This window comes from Gekko japonicus, unplaced genomic scaffold, assembly GCF_001447785.1.
Source record: "Gekko japonicus isolate JY-2015 unplaced genomic scaffold, Gekko_japonicus_V1.1 scaffold2, whole genome shotgun sequence".
NCBI classification, from domain to species: domain Eukaryota; kingdom Metazoa; phylum Chordata; class Lepidosauria; order Squamata; family Gekkonidae; genus Gekko; species Gekko japonicus.
This window is the reverse complement of record NW_015175358.1, coordinates 2,625,630-2,640,348: the sequence shown is the minus strand read 5'-3', so window position 1 is coordinate 2,640,348 and position 14,719 is coordinate 2,625,630. Positions and strand designations below refer to the sequence as shown.

The 14,719-nt window shown below is 45.2% G+C and overlaps 1 protein-coding gene across 1 annotated transcript in view; it reads right to left on the bottom strand.

Annotated features, from left to right (window-relative positions):
• Positions 1–14,719, bottom strand: part of NECAB3 (N-terminal EF-hand calcium binding protein 3) — a 153,859-nt gene that overhangs the window by 10,057 nt on the left and 129,083 nt on the right. The window contains exons 6-9 of the mRNA XM_015425260.1: positions 5,620–5,756; positions 4,570–4,691; positions 2,456–2,535; positions 508–561 (exon numbers count right to left, since the gene is read on the bottom strand). Of these exons, the coding sequence (XP_015280746.1) occupies positions 508–561; positions 2,456–2,535; positions 4,570–4,691; positions 5,620–5,756 (393 nt within the window). The remainder of the gene's footprint in view (positions 1–507; positions 562–2,455; positions 2,536–4,569; positions 4,692–5,619; positions 5,757–14,719) is intronic.

Here is a 14,719-nt window from a genome sequence, read left to right as displayed (position 1 = left end):
CTTCAAGGTCTCCACCTTCTTTTGTTGTCTCCCCTCCCCAGTATTGAATTTTAGACTACAAACGCTTTGGAATAGGGTCCTAAGTTCTGGCATTCTTACATTCTGTAAAGTGCCACAAAGCACTGATAATACAACAACTGTAGTGAAATGTGAAGAGGGGAGAAACCAGAAGTCCTAACCGGAAGTGTGGGGTGGGAAGCAGAAACTACTCAGGAAAGGAATCAAGTGAGGAAAAGGTGTTCTGTTTGCATGTTTGCAATATATAGTTATTGAAAGTCACAGAGTCTCTGGCGTTAATCTGACAACAGTTACAACTATAACAACTATCTTGTTTTTATATGTTTTATATATTCTGCCACATGGTGCCCTTAATTGTAAGCTGCCCTGAGCCCGTTCACGGGGAGGGCGGGATAGAAATTTAATAATAAATAAATAAAATAAATTTTAAAAAATAACATGTATCAACCTTAACAGTCAACAGAAATACAGTTCGAGCCTTGAACTTACAGAATCTCTTTCTTTGCAGACATTGTCCTCTTTCAGAGGCTCCAGCCTCGGACTCTAGAGAAATGCAAAAATTTGCCAAAGGGAAACATTTTATTCAAGAGGTTAAAACATTTGATGGCTTTGTGAACATCCTCAGTGGACAAAGCAAGACCAGATTGCCAACCAAAGCATGTAAAAGCAGACTCTGTGGAAGGTTCACTATACAAGTAATGTGACAGGTTCAGAACAGGCTCTCCAGCTTTGGAACTCCATTCCCCTTGACAGTCAGACCATCTGCCAAAGCCTCAACCTGAATATTTCCCAGAGGCAATGCCAGATATTTGGAATAGTTTCTAGGAATAAACCTTCTGCTGCTCCACTTCTCTGCCCCCAGGGGCAGAGCTTCCAGAGAGCTGATTGTCAGATGGCCGGCTGTCAAAGGGTTAGCTGTCAGTGACCAGCTGACTTTGTGGTCCTACCAGCCCTGGTGGGTGCCAAGTTTGACAATTCAGGGTGCAGAAGAAGGTGCAAAAACCCCAACATGAGGACCAGGCAGAGTGAAACAAGAAAAAGGTTTATTTTATAGGAGGTCAAACAACAAGGTGCAGAATAATAACAATAAGTGAGTGAAAAGAAAAGAAATCAAATGCCCTAACGCGTCTAAATATACTTTCCCTAGCTCACTATCTCAAGTGGCCTTACACTACTCACCCCTCCCTCAGGATGAGGGTTTTTCCCCTGCAGCAGCCTTTCTTCTGGCTCTGCCCTCTGGAAGAAAGAACAACTCTTCCTGCTGCTCCAGAACTTTTATTCCCAGCCCTCCTCTTTTCCTATTGGTCCATTTTAGCTCCAAAACCTCCCAGGGGCTTCTGGGAGTTGTAGGCCCAGCCTCACCTACTGCTAGCCAGGCTCCTTGGGTCTAGTAGGCCTCTGGTGGCACAGCCCAGATCATGACAGTCCCTCTTGTCACATTAGAAGAGATATTCTGGAATTTAGGCTAGCTTCACTTCACTGCAAGTATTTAGACCTTAACTGAATGATTCATCCCACACTCATTCTTGAATTTACACCATTGGGAAGTTTATTACTGGAACCAGGGAGCTCCAGCTACCCTAATCAGTTCTGTTCTCTGAGGCTTTAACTGTCCCTTTGTGACTATCCTGGAAACAGCATCATAAATCATTTTGCTGAAGGGGAGAACTTTTCTAAGGATTCCATTGCTACTTTGTTCTGAAATATCCAATACTGTACATTGAACAGACACAATCTATTAGATAGATGGTCCACATACACATATACCTCAAAAGGCACATATGGTAACATATAAGCTGTTCCTATACATTTCAGCCTCATTACGGTTGCCAAGGAACAACAGAATTGGCAGCTGAAGCTTTTCATGGCGTGTGGAGGTAAATAATATCACCTAGTTTAAAAACAACAACATTCCATTCAGCCTGTGTGAAAAGGGGCAGGACATTTTTCTCCAGGCCTATGGGCAACTTAAACATTGTCAATAACTGTTGTTTCTGTTAATGAAATCACCATCATTTATCTTGTATGTGGGCTCTTTATCCTTTAATATAAAATTCCCCAGGGTCCCTTTACTGAGAGCTGTGACTGCTAAACAGTTTCAAAGAGGGTTTTGAATTCTAGTATAAACATGTGAAGCAAAGGAACAATGAAAAAACTATCTGCACTATTTGTCAAGACAGATATAGTCTCCTGGATGATAGGAAAAAATTAAACATCCCCCCCCCCACATACTTCACTCATGCATCCCTAGCCCTATCATAAGTTTATATTTTTTAAAAAACTTGGTGAGTTCAAAGAACTAGAACAGGGATCAAGTTAGCAGTATTTTGGTCCAAGGCTCAAGTAGGAATCAGAATCGGGGTGGGGATGGGGGAAATGCATCAAGACCAAAAAGATTCTCCATTTTGCCTCATACCGATTGAATATGCTGGCTCACCTGACATTCCAGCTTCTCAATGAGCTGCTGTAGCCGATTCATCTCAGTTGTCCACTGACTGTCCACTTCCACGCAAACACCTGGGTGTAACATGAGCCGAGAGAGAGGGCTGAGCTGAAATCATACTCAAGGCAGCTCATGGTAGCAGTTCAGGATATAAGGATGACTTTGGTAGGACCAACAGCCAGGCCGATGGCATGGCAAGGCTCTGCTATTGACTTTTAGCACAAATTAGATAGATGTATTTGCTTTGTATTTCATTCCCACTCTCTGCCTCACAAAGGAAGGCGATGCTTATAATGTAGGCTTGCCAAGTCCCCCTGGGGGGGGGGGAACCCCTCACCCCAGAGGCCCATTCCCCGCCGGCGGCGTATCAGGCCCTGGGGGGACCCCGCCCCCAAAGTACGCGACGTGCACGTCACCCGGAAGTGACGCAACCATGCCGGGCACGCTGGGGGCGGGGCCACGGTAATCCGAGGGAAAACTCTATGGTTTTCCCTCAGATGGTCGTGGCCCCGCCCCCAGCATGCCCGCGTCACTTCCAGGTGACGTGGATGTGGTGCACGCACGTGCTCCAGGAGCGAACCGGGAGTCCCCTGCTCCAGATGAAGGTACGACTTGGCAACCCTATTATAATGTTTGCTTTGTAACTGCAAATATTTAATATTTACTTATTTATAGTTCACCTTTCTCACTGAGACTAAAAGTGGATTACACAGTATAAACTGATAACAGTACATACAAAGAGACATCTACTAAGCACAGAGTAGGATGATATAATCAGTATGAGAACACACCTAAAAAGCCATCTACGTATGAGGACTAGGATTACTAAAATCTGCATGAGAGTAGCATATTAGACATGATACAGAGTGTGGATATAATGAAGATAAGTGGTATTATATCAGTAGAAAAGAGGAAGTGACAAGAGGGTGATATGTCTTGAAAACTGTTAATATCTCCTATACACAGTACTATAACCTAGTCTTCCCTTTACAAAGTGCCTTCCTGAAACAGTCTGTTATAGAACAGCAATTTGCTCTTTTGCTGTAAGAAAGACAGGAACTCTGTTTAGAAAGCAGCTGTGCCCACTTCCAATGTTACATTTTCATTCATGGGCTCCTAAACTGCTCCTTTGACAAATCTGTCGAATGGGAGAACCTTTAGTCTGTGTCTCCTTGAAAACCAGAAATGCTGTTTTGAGCTTTTTCTAGGACTGCCATTTAGAACCAAAGCAGAGACTAACTTCGATATCACAGGGGATTCATGGTCTCTGTCGACCTGCACCTTCCCCGTAAAACTTAGTAAATGACATTACTACCCTCAGTATTTCTCCACACCCTGCAAGCAGCAACCAAGAAGATCAGAGAGCACAGACTTTCACTGTACATGGTTTTTAAAACTAGATCCTATCATGAAGGTGTGTTGGGGCACACAGTTTGGAGACAACCTCAGGTTTCCTGTGATGCCCAATTAGGCCCTGATTTGCTGCAATTCATTAGAAAGAAAGCAGCTGTGCTTCTGATAATTGACACTGGGCAGGCACAGGTGTGGAGGCTCATCACTTGGTCACATCAGCAGACTTGCATGTGTGAATCAGCCTTCACAGGTTAAATTTTATACACCGAACTCTCCATCGATTAACTAATTTAATTTACTTGAATATCTATAAATATATTATCCCCTGTTTTTCTCCTGACCAACTGGACTCAAAGCAGCTTAAATGAAACAATCATGGTATCACATCGACAGCCAATACAACTAAAAGGAAGCAAGCCACGAGCTTCACTCAGGGGCTACCAAAGGCATGATGGAAGAACTCAGTTTTACAGAGCCTCTGAAAGCTGCATAAAATTGAGGCTTCCCTCGCATCTTCATGAAGTCTCTTGCCCAGCACAGGGGCAGCCACAGTCAGCTCTGGGTCAACATGTCCTCAAGGAATCAACAGATGAGAAATCCAGTGATGCCTATACACACAGGAACTAATCCACTGTTGCATATTGACGTTGCTATTGCATTTTCCATCCAGTTATTTCCATGACCCATTATTAGAAGAACATTGCTGTTTCTTAGTGCTAAAGACACAGAGAATTTGAATGGGGACCTGTCAATACCTGTGGTCAGCATCCCTGAATAAGGATCTGTAGGAGACAAGCAGATGTTCTTCTGGGCCCTACGGCCACATCTTTTCACAGCACGTGGGCCAACAGACACTTCTGATTTCTTCACTTCAGTCCTAGAAAGCACCAAAACAACATAATCCATCTACTGTAGTAATGGCTAGTGGGTTGGATCCAACCAACTTTTGTAATGGTGAAAAGGGGAGGAAGAGGGTCCCCTTTGATCAACAAAAAGGCTATGATGGGGATCAGAGGACCTGCCTGGGCAAAAGCCATGTGGGATGGGAGCTGTAGTAAGGAGGGGAATAAGACTGAGATTGCATCAAAAACTTGGCTGAGTCCAACCCAGTGCATGGAAGTGAATCTGTACATGCAATTCCCTAACACATCTAGACACTATGGCTTGGATCCTATGAATGTACTCCAAGCATGCTTGACGGTCTCTGCTGTGGCATCCACTTCCACTGGCTCCGCCATTTGCACAAGAACAGTGTTTTTCAGTGAGCCCTTGTGCTAGTGTAGGATTTTTCAAATTATATTACCAATCAGGAAAATGCTATCAAGTGAGTCTTCTTCAGCAGTTTTTTTTTTAAAAAAAGACCAGTGGTTCTCAGTTCCTCCCCAACTGCTATTATTATTCCTGAACCCAGAATGGTACATCTGAATGGCAACTCCCCAGGCTCCCAATCCTATACCACAGAATACCAACAGAAATGCAAAACTGGAAGCAGTATAGCTCATAGTACTGCTGCCTTTTCCCCATAAGCTTTCTAGCTAGGTAAAGGGGACAGCAGAGAACAAAGACCCATATGCACTTAACTTTAGAAACTGAATACACCTGGCTCCCTAGATAAGCTAGTATACCTTAATTTATGGTTGCCAGAGGCCCACAGCTGGTATGGCAAGGCAAATCCGTCTGGGACTGGATAATGAGGAAGAGAAAAAAATGGGAGCACTCTGGGCAGGAGGAGGCTTCCCGGAGGGTGCTTCTGTTATCATTTTGGCTTCTTTTGTAGCTTTTAATCAACCCAATCTGTATATTACCTTTCCCGGCCAGCTTGTTCTTCAATGGTGTCTGCAGCACATTCCAGCGAAACGTGCAGAGACTGCAGTTGGTTCATTGTCTCACGCAGCAGAAAGCGGGTCATAAACTGTTCCATCTTAGAGGAGCTCTCATATTCCTGGAGGATAAGAACATGGGAGGGGGAAAATGGGTGAGCAGCTGAGGACTAATAAGCAAACTTCCCAAGAAGTTTCTCACCTTGTTTAGTGCACCATGCCTTCTACTATGCACACTTTGTGAAGAAGGCTCAGAGTTGGAGGTAGCTGTGGTGCAGCTACCCTAATGTTGACCTAGATTCCAAGCAACAGTGGAAAAACTCAGGATTTTATGGCTGTAGTGCAACTTTTTAAAGATCCAAGGTGGAGCCTCAGATCTCTCAGAATTACAACTAATCTTGAGACTACAGAGATCAATTTCCCTGGAGAAAATGGCTGTTTTGCAGTGTAGATTATATGGCAGTATACTTTGTTGAGGTTTCTCCTCTTCCCAAACCCCACCCTCCCCAGGAACCACCCTCAAAACTCACAGAATATCCTGACCCAGAATTGGCAACCCTCTCAAGATTAACCTCTTAACCACACAATAAAAAGGTAAAGGTTTCCCTTGCTCGAAAGCCAGCCAAATCCAACTCTAGGGTACAGTGCTCATCTCCGTTTCCAAGCCGAAGAGCCAGCACTGTCCGAAGACGTTTCTGTGGTCATGTGGCCGGCAGGACTAGATGTCGAGACGCACAGAATACTGTTACCTTCCCACCAAAGTGGTACTTATTTATCTACTTGCAATTTCTTGCTTTTGAAATGCTAGGTTGGCAGGAGCTGGGACCAGAGATGGGAGCTCACTCCGTCATGCGGCACTCGGGTCTTGAACTGCTGAACTACCAACTTTCTGGTCTGCAGTTCAGCGTCTTAACCACTGAGCCTCTGCAACCACATAATACTCCATTCTAATTTATAGTAATTCAAAAAACGTTCTACTGAGCCAAGAGGAGTACAGGAAAACAGAATTACAAAAGAAATAGAACATGTCTACATTTACCATCTCCTTCTTTTAAAAACACTATTGAAGCCGAGAGAAATCTGAGCCTCTGTTTCCCTCACTTTCCCTCTGAATACTATCATTTTCAGTACAATTCTTTTCTCAGTATTCAGTAGTGGTGGGCACGAACCAGTTCACGAACCAAAATTCAGCACAAAGTTAGCACAGTTCAGAGCCCCTGAACCAATGTTTGGGAAGGCGCCTTCCCCGAATATTTACCAGACTTTTGTCTGGTTCGACTGTTTGGGTCATTTAAACCTAACAACTGAGTGGTGCGGGTCCACAGCTCACCTGTTAGGCTTAAATGGCTGCAAGCAGTGTTCCCTCTAAGCTGAGTTAGTGTGAGCTAGCTCACAGTTTTTCAGCCTCTGGCTCACACATTTTTGTCTTAGCGCAGGAAGGATGGCTCCAGAGCAAACTAATTTATGCAGTAGCCAAATTGCTTGCTCACAACTTTAATGCCAGTAGCTCACAAAATAGGATTTTTGCTCACAGCACTCTGCAGCTTAGAGGGAACATTGGCTGCAAGCCATTTCAGTGGTGGGTTTACTTCCTCCACTTGAAAGCCTAACAGGGGGGCAGATCCACCCATCAGCTGTTAGCTTTAAATGGCTGTGAACCATTAAACCCATCAGTTTGAGACAGGGGGAGCAAATGGATGGGTTAAATGGCTGCCAGCCATTCAACCCTTCCCAGGTGACCCCCCCCTTCTCCTGGCCCCAAAGAAAGGGGGACCCAAACTGTCTGGTTCAGGGCATTTTTTTGCTCAGTTCAGGAACTGCCCCAAACTTCTATCTAAACCAGAATTTTTAGGTTCATGCCCATCTCTAATATCCAGTTTTCCTGATGCTGGAGCTTTTCCTTGGTCTAACATTTCATAATTGGAGGGGCTTTGGGATTTATAGTTGTGATATTGTATATGTGAGAGTGGGTGTTACCTGGTTATGCAAATCCCCCATTTGCAGGTTTTTTTCCTTGTGAAAATGCTACACCTTACTGTACATTTCCCACAAACAATTGTAAAAGAATGTAAATTAACATTTCAGGTCTTTTGTGCAGATGATAACTAAACAACAATTATAGTGAGAATTACAATCTAAAGAAACGTTAAAGTGCTCTCATACAAAACTATTTCCAGAAGACCATCTGATCAATACATATAAATAACATATCTTTGTGAAGTCTCATATCAAGATCTGAGGACCTTGAAAGTCTGTAAATGGGGCTCATATTTCCGTCATCCAACAATAAATTTAAAAAATGAAACCCACAGGTCTTGGCACATTTATTGTCCCTCTTCATTTGATATTTTACCTTAACCACTGAAAGTAAGCCATAGTTTTTTTTAAAAAACCACTGGGTCCTTTTTGTTGTTGTTGGCCTCTAAGACCAATAAATAAAAGCATTGGAGCCACTGAGCTAAGCTAAAAACTGCAAGCAAAGGCTCTTTATTTTCTCACACACACACACATGCACACACACACACACGGAACAAAGGGACTTCCATTTTTAGCCATGCAACTGGGGCACAGGTGATAATACAACACGGTAAAGCTTCCTCCCCCACTCTTCAGTACACCAAACAAACAACAGAAATGATCTGTGCAAGCTAGTGGTTCTTTTCATCCACCCAGACAAAACTCGTATTATGAATGTACATACACTTATTCGGCCTGACCTGATTATATAATTGCAGTCTTGGTGATCTGGCATAAACATCGATGTTGAGGGATCATCTTTTGATTAATACTTTCAAGGTCCAACTAGAGAACATAGTGGCATAGCTTGAACTATGTATTAGAACACAGGCCACTTGAATAGGCACAATTTAAAGTGGGAAAGCAGCAGGTAGGTAGAAAACACTGAATCTTTCCCTGAGCACCCCCCCCCTTCAAAACTCCTTCCCCATAGCTGATTTTCTCCTAGAAGAGGTTTACATCCGATCTCAAAGCCCAGCTGGGAGAAAAGAAACAAAGATGAGAAGATCTCAGGGAGAAAGCACCATCTTTGAAGGGGGAAGAGCCCATCACAACCCTCTTTGATTGCTGCCCTATACAGAATCTCCCCCTGCACACATACTTTTATGTCAGTTTAGCAACATCCCATGTCTACATACAGTTAGACCCAGTGTCATTCTGTGATCTCTTTGTCAAGGCAGAAGAAAGGAAATCAGGCACTAATTGGGCTTTCAAAAGACTGACAATAGAAAGGAGGCACGTTATGGCTATTGGTGGTGCTGTGCTGCCAGTAGGTTGTGGGCAAGCCTTGATTACATAAATATGTTTATCACTAGATAACTGCAAGTTCCAGTAGAAAAAAACTGGGTGTGCAAATGGGCCATCACAGATATGAAACAATGAAGATATTCTAGTGCTTTTCAAAGGAGTGGTCCATATATTTTTGCTGTGGTCAAGGGATGCCAGTCCCCAGGTAGGGGTGGGGGGTCCCCCAATTTTTGGGGCTCCCCTCAGACACCGGCGAGCTGGCCAGTAGGGGGAAGCCCCGACCCAACAGTCGTCCACGGCCCCACTTGAAAAGAGTGAGCACTATGTGCACCTGCTCTTTTCAAGCAGCAGCTGTTCGCACCTCCCCCACAACCTGCAAGTTTGCTTGCAGGGCAGGCAAGCACGGTGCCCACTTTCCTCCCAACCATTTAAAGGGAAAGTTCCCTATAAATGTTTGGGGGAAAGTGGGGGGTAGGGTTCCCAAATCCCCCGAGGGGGGCGGATTTCCCCCCGCTTTCAAGGCCCGATTCCCGCTCTCGCAGAATCGGGGCCCGGGGGAAACCCCACCCCCGTGTGCACACCACCCGGAAGTGACATCGCATGCTGGGGGCGGGGCCATGCCATTTGAGGGGAAAACTCTTTGTTTTCCCCTCAAATGGCGTGGCCCCGCCCCCAACGTGCGACGTCACTTCCGGGTGACGCGCATGCGCGCACGATTTGGCCGCTACCGGACAAAATCCATTTGGCAACCCTAGTTGGGGGGGGCGTGTGCGCATGGTGCTGCATCCCTGACACTCTGCATAATGTCATTGCATTGAGGACAACTCCACCCCCTCTTGGAAAGCCCCCCAAATCCCCCTGCCGGGGAGAAGATGTGACCTGGCAATCCTACTGTGGTAATTGATTGTAGAGTGACATAGTGATCAATATCCATGTGTGTATCAGGCCACTGAATGCCAGCATCTCAGATACAGGCGTGTGCCTGTATAAGGACCAGTCTAGATGTTACACAGCAGATGCTACTTTTCCGCTGCTTATACATTTAAGCTCCCATAGCGGCTTTCTATTGAACCAAACATGGCATATACTCACCCTTAAGTTGCAGGAAATCCTTCCAGTCCAAGGACACTTCCTTCATTATATGTGGCTCTTCCATTGCTGCCCCCCCCCCGTTAAAAGAAACCCGAAGGAGCTATTTTTGTATTCTGGTTACCTCACCCCCCAATTGCTTTTTAGGACCCAATTATTGGCCAGGCCTCTGTACAGAAGAGTGAAGGGCCATAGCAGATGGCCACACCCGCCTCCCTAGCTGCTAGGGTTACCAACCTCCAGGGGGCACCTGGAGATCTCCCACTGTTAAAATTGTGCTCCAGATGACCAAGATCAGTTCTGCCGGAGAAATTGGCAGCTTTGGAGGGTGGGCTCTATAGCATTATATCCTGCTTAGGTCTTTCCCCTCCCCAACCCCCCCCAGGCTCCCCCCCAAATCTCCAGGTATTTCCCAATCCAGAGCTGGCAACCCTACTAGCGACCCTTCAGTCTTGGTGGCCAGGAGTTACAGTGTATACCACTGCAGGGCCAGCCCATGGCAAAATAGGGAAAGGAGCTGGGGTGGCTGGTGCCAGGCTCACAAGAGTGGTGCAGGGCAGTATACAATTTTCAGACTGTATGACAAAAGTTGCTGCATACCAGAGTAGTCACAACCACACTAAGCCACTGAGATACATTTTTTCAAAACAGGCAATGTAGTTAAGATTAAGCATCCCCAAAAGGGTACCTAGCGAAAGCATCCTCATTCTTTCTCGTTTGTTAATGCATTGGCTAAAAAGCGAGGATTGTGTACAAACAAACAGATGCTCAGAGATGATTCAGAGGAGTACCAAGGAGTAGTGGAAGCGCCTCCAACCCGATATGTCATGTTAACCCTTTCATCTCCCTGCGCTTCTAGTACCAATGGCTTAGATCCTATACATCTGCTCTGCTTGTAGAAGAGGGTATTTTTGCTGATTCCCCTACTTGCTATTTCCATCTCAGTGATATTCCTGGGGATCCAGTGACCACAGAAGCAGACTGGAGGGGGGCACAGAAGACTGCAGTGGGAAAAGAAGAAGTTGCCTTTTATTTGTCACAGCCCTGCTCTCGCCACATCCAGTGTATACCACTGCAGGGCCAGCCCATGGCAAAATAGGGAAAGGAGCTGGGGTGGCTGGTGCCAGGCTCACAAGAGTGGTGCAGGGCAGTATACAATTTTCAGACTGTATGACAAAAGTTGCTGCATACCAGAGTAGTCACAACCACACTAAGCCACTGAGATACATTTTTTCAAAACAGGCAATGTAGTTAAGATTAAGCATCCCCAAAAGGGTACCTAGCGAAAGCATCCTCATTCTTTCTCGTTTGTTAATGCATTGGCTAAAAAGCGAGGATTGTGTACAAACAAACAGATGCTCAGAGATGATTCAGAGGAGTACCAAGGAGTAGTGGAAGCGCCTCCAACCCGATATGTCATGTTAACCCTTTCATCTCCCTGCGCTTCTAGTATCAATGGCTTAGATCCTATACATCTGCTCTGCTTGTAGAAGAGGGTATTTTTCCTGATTCCCCTACTGCTGCTATTTCCATCTCAATGATATTCCTGGGGATCCAGTGACCACGGAAGCAGAATGGAGGGGGGCACAGGAGACTGCAGTGGGAAAAGAAGAAGTTGCCTTTTATCTGTCACAGCCCTGCTCTCGCCACATCAGACCCAAGCCAGCAGACTAAAGTCCAAAAGCATGGATTAAAATGTCCGTTGTCTCTGTTCTAAGCAATATAGTACAAAACTGTCACTCCCCTTGCTCTTTACCATCCCACTGCTCCCATAAACTAGTTTTTCCAGAGTCACCCCTCAACATTGTACTGTATATATGTGGTATCACCATCTGAAAATATGAGTATGGCTATACAAAGCATTGTGAAGTCAAAATAGAGGAGACAGAGCCGCTGCTGCATAGGATATGAATCACTGAATAGTACCAAGAAAGCAATGCAAAATTAGGTACCATATGCACTTATAATTAAAGAAAAAAGAGATGTCAGAGTCACTCAAGACACTGATGGAAATGAGCAAGGGGGTGTTTCACAGGGGAAAGTAGCATCCCTGCCCTGATAGTCTCTCTGCCTAATAACCCTGCACGTCCATTGAGAAAGGGACAGATAAAAGAGAGATGAAGAGAGCTTGTGATTCATTAGGAGCCCCAAAACAGTGCAAATTAGGTAAAAGCTACCTCTGGCATACATCAGCTCTGGCTGCAGGAGTTCCCCCCCCCAACACACACTCAGCCTCATAAATATGCTAATTGTCTCTTTCTTCTGCATGCTCCTTTCAAAATTCCATTTGTCAGAGAGATGATAAATACACTTTCCAACCATCTCTGCGCTACAAGAATGCAGTGGAATTTTTTTTTTTTCTTGTAAACTGAGTTGAAACAATAAAGAAGACAGCCAGATGAAAAATTCAGAAACTGTGTGCACATGTGCATGTATAAATATGTATGTGCATGTACCTGTATGCCTCAAAAAGAAACTTCATCACTTGATGTCATTGTACAGTTTTGAATGGTCTAAAGAAAGTCTTAGTAAACGTGCTGTTGATTACAGTTTAGGGGGAAATAACTAGAACCCATACAAATGGGGTGCTCGTCCATATCTTGACACTGACCTTCTAAAACAGTGGTGGCGAACCTATGGCACGGGTGCCGGAGGTGGCACTCAGAGCCCTCTCTGTGGGCACGCGTGCCATCACCCCAGCCAGGCCCAGACCATCATTAAAGTGTCGAATTCTCTGCCAAATAATTTTAAGTAAATGAAAGCATTTGGGATTGCTTTCCTTACTTTGTTTGGATCATCTTAAGTTAATGTATGAGTTGTTTTTTCTAAAGTAAAACCTCAGTATTCAGGTTAAATTGCCGTGTTGGCACTTTGTGATAAATAAGTGGGTTTTGGGTCGCAGTTTGGGCACTCGGTCTCTAAAAGGTTCACCATCACTGTTCTAAGATATCCCAGAATCCCAGTAACTGCTGTTTGATAACAGGCAAGGATGCCTGGAGAAAAAATTCCTGCCATTCTGGCCATCAGGGCTAAACAACATACTCAAACCACTGTACAATTGCCCTATGATATCAGATGACATCACAATCGCACCTTGTGTCGGTTTGCCAAGCTCAGGAAGGTTAGGAGGGGCTGATAACACAACAGTACGATCACTGCTTCTCAAGGAGGAGGGGCTGCTCATGCGAAGTTGCATGATGGGAAATAACACCTCCCACCAAAAGAGTAAAAGAACAAAGCCTGAGAAGCTCCCAGACCAGGAAAGGAATAAAGAGAAAGGGCAACTCCTAATTTACTTGAAAAAAGACAAAGCAACTGTAAGTACTAGCACTCACAAAGACAAACAGACACAACCGACCCCACACCATTCCTCAATGTGTGTTCCCTGCACATGCTTTCTCTTCAGCCTTGTTCAGCTGTGTAGCACACATGCCTACCCTGCCCAAGATGTGTGCTGTATCTTTCCTCTCTCTCTCCGGCTTGGCACTAAGGTGATTATAATATTGAGAAATAGGGGAGAAATGCAGAGAAAATCTTGTGTGTGTTTCTGCAGAAACAGTCAGGGCTGGCCCAAGCTAGTCTGCCACGGCAAGTAGCTGTGCAGCATAAACAACCACAGGTACACACTCTTGGTTCTCTTGCCATAGGTATAACTTCCAACAAATAATTTCACTGATGCCCTAAAAATATTGCTACCCCAATTAGGTTGCTTAGGCAATTAGGATAGCCCAAAGCAGGAGCAGTACCAATTTGTAGCCATTGCCATATCATATATTTCAATAGCAGGAGTAGGCTGGGGTCAAACATAATGGATGGTGCAGAGTACACTTCACTCTGCCTAGTATTAGCATTATTTAGAATTTTGTGTGGTGCCCAAGAACACAGTTACAAAAAACATTTTAATACATTACTACCAAGGAAAAAAATGAACATTGATTTAATGCCACCAGTATGCCCAGCAGAATACAGATGGGAATATATTTGCAATGAAATCCTGAGCAGAGTTACACCCACTGAAGTCCCCTGAAGTCAAGGTCAATGCTCTGCTTAGGACTGCATTGTGAATCCCTTCCTGAATGACTTGGGGGGGGGAGCAGAATCTAAGGAACATGAATAGGACAGGGTCAAGGAGAAGGCAGCAGAAGAAGACTGAGAAGAGAGGAACATGGGGAGGGTTTATTGCCAATCAGCACACAGGAAGTGAAACCATGATTGTACAGAAGAAGGTGTGTGGGAAACTGATATTTGATAGGGGATTAGAAGGAGGAGGAGGACGAGAACAGGTGGATTTATACCCCACCCTTCACTCAGACGGGGCGTTTCAGCCGGCATAAACTGTACCGGTTGGAACCATTGCAGTTTATGCCGGCTGAAATGCGATCACACTCACCTCCTGACTGCAGCACATCGCAATATGCCCGTCCACACCTCAGGCCCTCAGGAGAGCACATCGGCATTTTTTTATTTTTACACCGTTTGCACATGCGCATAGGCAGGCTTCCTTCTAATTAAGCCGATCGGCTGCTGCTGTTGTTTTATTGTTTTTTTGACAGCAAATGGAGCCGGGAAGGAGGGAGGGGGGTGAAGAGCACGGGCAAACGAGGCCGGGCAGGCAGTCTCCCGGGGAGGAGCTGCCGGCTCCTGCAGGGGAGGCGGCGGAGATCCTTGCACTTGCGTCGCCCCCTCCCACCTCTCCTCCCTCTTTTTTTTTTTTTTTTTTTTTCACGCGCGG